The 5,013-nt window shown below is 42.9% G+C and overlaps 1 protein-coding gene across 1 annotated transcript; it reads right to left on the bottom strand.

The window, feature by feature from the left end:
• Nucleotides 1–1,852: 1,852 nt before the first annotated feature.
• Nucleotides 1,853–4,862, bottom strand: HSBP1 (heat shock factor binding protein 1). The gene is made up of 4 exons (XM_040615336.1): nt 4,734–4,862; nt 3,920–3,986; nt 3,607–3,726; nt 1,853–2,115 (listed from the first exon to the last, which is right to left on the bottom strand). Exons 1-3 carry the CDS (start codon nt 4,776–4,778, stop codon nt 3,608–3,610), a joined length of 231 nt encoding a protein of 76 aa, XP_040471270.1. The 5' UTR covers nt 4,779–4,862; the 3' UTR covers nt 1,853–2,115; nt 3,607.
• Nucleotides 4,863–5,013: the final 151 nt, after the last annotated feature.

Below are 5,013 nucleotides of genomic sequence, written 5' to 3'. Positions count from 1 at the left end.
CTATTAAAGGAACTGCACTTCGAGAAAACGTAGTCAAAAGGGACCATGCTTCGGCTTGTATGTGCTGTTCGTAGGTAGAAGCTCTATCACTGCTTCTGAGTAAGAATAAAACATGCTTCTCAAAAACATGCAGTATTTAAAGAACTACAAGTAATGCCTTTCTGTCCGAAAGGCTTGTTTTGAATTGAATTGCTACTTTTCAAAATCAGTTGTTGTATTTATAAGGGAAAACTACCCCTACTGAAAAGTGATTAGAATCTTTCCAACGGCTTGGAGAGTCTAGCTGCTTCTTAAAGCTGAAATAATTTTCCAATAAGTTATTCTGACACAATAAACTTTGGGAAAGCAGGCCTACTACTGCTGTATACAGGACAGTGCAAGCAAATTCAGGCATGACCATTTTTCCCCCACAGGAGGAATGCCAAATGAGAATCTGTAGTTGTATAAACATCATACAAAATGATCTTCCACTTTAATATACTTGACTATGAATGTTGTCTACATTGTAATTACCTAGTAACATCCAGATTTGACAGGGCATGAATCATGCTCACCCTTTTATTACACAAATACCTATTCTATAAGCAGCAGCTGTGCTGAAGTCTTTCTGTAACTTACACTAAATATAACTTCACATATAATGATGTAATTACACTAGATTTTTGCTTTAATATATACGACCTATTTGTTACCACATAATAGTTTATTAGATTTTTTTAAAATGACATTACAAAGAGCCTAAGGGCTGGTATTACAAGGTATATCGATACATTTCCTATGTTCACAAAATTCCCCTATTATTATGAGCTTTTATTACAATTTCCCCTCAGTTTTGAAAAATGACCTGTCATATTGCCTTCATAATACACAGGTGCTAATTTGGTGGTGTTCAAAGAGCAGTCTGGAGCATGGTCCACATATAACCATTGACTGCCACTACTGCTTTCTTAAATTTGTATTGCAAGCTGGAGCAGCATTGCAATGATTGTCAGTAACAGCTGACATTGGTCATTTTTCTTCACAAGTGACATAGTACAGACTCTTTAAATAAGAGTTTGCATTGCAAAAAATACTCTAATGTAATCCATTCAACTCCAGGCCCATAAACGTGGATATGATCAGAAAAGCAAACACCTTTCTAAACCAGAGCTCCAGCTAGTTGTTATTGAAGAAGCAAGGCTTTACAATTCTAACTGGATTCTCTCCTTTTTTGTTACTCAATATATCATTGCTTTGTCAGCAAACTGTTTTGTACAACAAGCCTGTGATTTAAACTGAAAGACCACATATAGACACTCCCACAATCCCATCCCTGTTCTGTCTAGTGTCACTATTTTAATCAGAATTATTGTTCAAAGGTGATGCTAAACAATGTACTGTCAAAGTAGTTTTACAGTATTAAAAAACTTAAATCCCATAGTGACATTTTTTCATAGTTAATAGTTCCTTGTCTGTCTAAATATAACAGATTTGAATGGCAGTGGTTGCTCAACTGTGTACAAACGTCTCTATGTTAAATCTCTATTTCTGGTTCATGCTCTAGGGAACACACAGGTAAGGTAACGCCAGGAGTAGGAGATAGGATTTTGATGTTCAGTGGCTCATGTTCCCAAAATCACCTTATTACATCTATGAGAAAACAACACATAGTCCTGAACTAGTTAAGTGACTGATACTAGAGCTAAGATTAATGCTAAGTTTCAGTCTTGTGCCTCACTCCACAAAGTTACGTAGGACACGTTAAGATTTCCATTTGATGGGAATCACTAGATGTTTAGCTATACAAAATGAAATGTCTAGAAAAAGTGTAAGAAAGAGAAAAAAGTGGCCTCACAAAAAATACACCCAGTAGTTGAGATACATAAGATCTGTGTTTTAATAACACAACTAATTGATCCTCATAACAAGAATTCAGAAAGTGAAATTACAGTACACAAATCAAAATATAAACTAACCTATCCCTAACTATACAATATACATTAGGAATGCAAGCTCTGTAACAATATAAAATGCTTTTACACACAGTAGTTGCAAAAAGCGGTTCTGTAATTCCAAGGATTTGTAGAAAAAAAAAAAAAGGAAGTCTTCCAGGATTCATCTTAAGTTATCAGCAACCTGTTGGGGAAAAATAATTTTTAAAATTACTCAAAAGAATTAAGGGAATCGTTCTTATCAGAAATCTTCACTGGGGTTCAGGCTAAGGGAACTGGCACTGGGGACAATGAAGCCCATAATAATTTGTATGTCTGTCAAAGTATCACAAAAAATAGGTACCTTAACAAACAAGATATATACCCGTTTCAAACACACTCGCCTACGGTATGGGCTGCATAGTATTCTAGACTTGAATTCAGAAATTCAAGCCAAAGAGAGGCTGAGACATGTCTTAGCCGCCTCAAACAAAAAGTTAATCTAACATGATACATCTAGTACTTCAATTTATTTAACAGTTGCCTTCCATGGATTACAAAAATCAAGCTCTACAAAAACTGAAGTGAAACCTTAGCACTCACATATAATAATTAAGCACCACACACACAAACCCCCCTTGTTTCTGCTTTAACAGTTTTGGCATACTTGAATTGCCCCCATCTTCTGAAATGCCTCTAGCAATTGTTGTAAATGCTGTGTGTGGCGTTACCTGAATTTATTTACATGGTTTTGTACTAGATTTTGAACTGCTGCTTGCCAAGAAGATGAAACATCTACTCCTCCAACATTTTAGTGTAATATAGGGGCAGGTTATCAATTAAGAAATTACATAATAAGAATATATAATACCACATTTACTTATCAATAAGAAATTTCTTTTTTCCAGTGAGTGTCGCCCTAGACTACACCTTGCCTCATGTCTGAGTGCTGTCTTACACCGTCCGAGTCAGGACCTGCTGCTCTGCAATGGTGTGTGTGAGTCACATACTCTCAGCAAGCTCCTAACTTACACAGGAGGAATTTACAGCTGATCAACAGTAACTCACTCATTAGGCCCAGTGCACAGCAGCAAGTCTGGTCTCCAGCAACTTACTGGCACTTGAAGTCTACAGGATGCAGCAGCAGATGGAAAAATAGCACCACACTCACACTGGCTTTCCAGCTATGGAAATTTGAGCTGCTATAGGTAACATACACAAGATTACAGTCTTTTTCAAAACACTCAGATACAGTAAAAGAAAACAAGAGAACAACTTGTTTGTTACCGATAATTTTTTCCCCATCTCTTCTCCTTCCCATGCTGCAAAGATAGCCACTATTTCAGATCTCACTCAAGAGTACCAGAGGACGAATACAGCTTTTGCACTCCCTCAAAACTAACTAGGTACCAACAAACTAGCTCTCCTCCCAACACTTATGAGGAAAGCACCTTCAGTGAAGAGGCGAGCAGAAGCCTACTAAGGACAGCTTCTGAAGGCTTCCTATATTATAGCATAATATATAATTGTGTATATCTATCACACAATTATATATATATATACACACTTGTATAATTCTGCTCTGCGTGCATTTCAGACTACCTCACAAATCAAAGGAAAAAGTCAATCTACTTTAAAGTCAGTAATTTCAAGCAACCCAAGGATTTGTTTCAAGGCTAGCAAGCAACTGTCTCACTTTAACTCTTGTTAGCAGCAGGGGTCTTGTTCTCGCCTTCCAATTCTTCCACTCCTGCTTGTGTCATGAGGTCTGCTATGTTCTTCTCCAGGTCGTCTATGCGACAGCTCATGTCATCAAGTTCACCGGAGTTAAGGAATACGACTGCAATCCAGTGGTGGTTGGGGTTTTTTTGTTTGTTTTTATCACAGCTTTGCTCAAGCTGTTACGGTCACTTTGAATTTATCTTACAAATCCCACTGGTAAATATACTTTAAAATACTTATGATTCTGTAGTGTATAACACCTATCTGACTTTAAAAAAAAAGGATATTTCTTCCAATTATTTGGTCAGACATGGTTTGAAATTTGTCCTGCATTTGCTGAAGCAATGTCTGCACCTAACAGAAAGGAAAAAAAGAAGTCTGTTTTGTTTCCATTAAAGAGGTTGTTACAGTATTTAATCTCATGTAATGAGATAAGTACGTTTGCTTTCATTGCTATGCTCAGTTGCACACAAACTCTGCAGTAGAAGTCCATATTTAAGTACCATTTTATATACGTGTATACATATATATATATAGGAACACAAAGGAGAACTGAGGCTCACAGTAAACAACTAGGTCTAGAAAATGCCTGTGTTCCGCAACCGGGAGTCAAACCACAACAGCTGCTGCCGGCACCCTATGTTAATCACATGATGACACTTCACACCCTACCTTAACCACATGATAACACTTTTTACACCCTACGTTAATCACACGGTGCCACTTTTTCGGTATCAGCCTCCCCCCGGTGCTCCCCAGCCCTCCCCGACACGGGTCACCCGTCCGGGCCGGCGAGCCCCGGCACCAGCGCGGCGCGGGGACACGGGCCGAGCCTGCGCCCCGCCGAGGGGCCCACCGGAGCAGCCCTGCACCGGACGCTCTTCACACAGCGCCCGGGGAAAGGCCGCAGGCCCGGCAGCCCCCGCAGCAAGGGCCGCGAGTCGGCCAAGCTCGGCCGCGCCAGGGGCCGCCAACGGGGCGAGGCCGGAGGCTGCCGCCCCCCTTCCGCGGGCGCCTCTCCTCAGCCGGCGGCGGCCCGGCCGCCCTGCTCGGCGCTCCCCGCTCCGCCCGGGGCGCTGGGCCCGGGCCCGGCGGCCTCACCACGGCGGTGAGATCCTGCACGGTCTTCGGGTCGGTCTCAGCCATGGTCGGCTCGGCGGGCGCTGCGCTCCCGGCTCCGGGCTGCGGCGCTTCCGGGCCGCGCCCCCCGCTTCCGCGCCGCCTCTCGCGAGACGGCCCCGGTGCACTCTGGGCGGCGCAGTCTGCGCGGGCCCGGCGCCGGAGGGCCGAGCGGGCGGGCGGGCGGGGGGCGCCGGGGAACCGCCCCCAAAGCCCCCCCCCAAGCCCCGTCTCCCGGCCGCCAGCTCCCCTCCACCCGCCC

The sequence above is a fragment of the Falco naumanni genome, chromosome 15 (assembly GCF_017639655.2).
Source record: "Falco naumanni isolate bFalNau1 chromosome 15, bFalNau1.pat, whole genome shotgun sequence".
Taxonomy (NCBI): Eukaryota; Metazoa; Chordata; class Aves; order Falconiformes; family Falconidae; genus Falco; species Falco naumanni.
The sequence above is the reverse complement of the archived record's forward strand: the minus strand, read 5'-3'. Positions and strand labels throughout refer to the sequence as shown.

Coding starts and splice junctions, on each gene's coding strand:
- HSBP1 (XM_040615336.1), bottom strand. CDS start 4,778: ATGGCTGAGACCGACCCGAAGACCGTGCAGGATCTCACCGCCGTG. Junction 3,987..4,733: donor TGCAGGATCTCACCGCCGTG/GTGAGGCCGCCG, acceptor CCTTTCTGTTAG/GTGCAGACATTGCTTCAGCA. Junction 3,727..3,919: donor TGACCAAATAATTGGAAGAA/ATATCCTTTTTT, acceptor ACTCCGGTGAAC/TTGATGACATGAGCTGTCGC.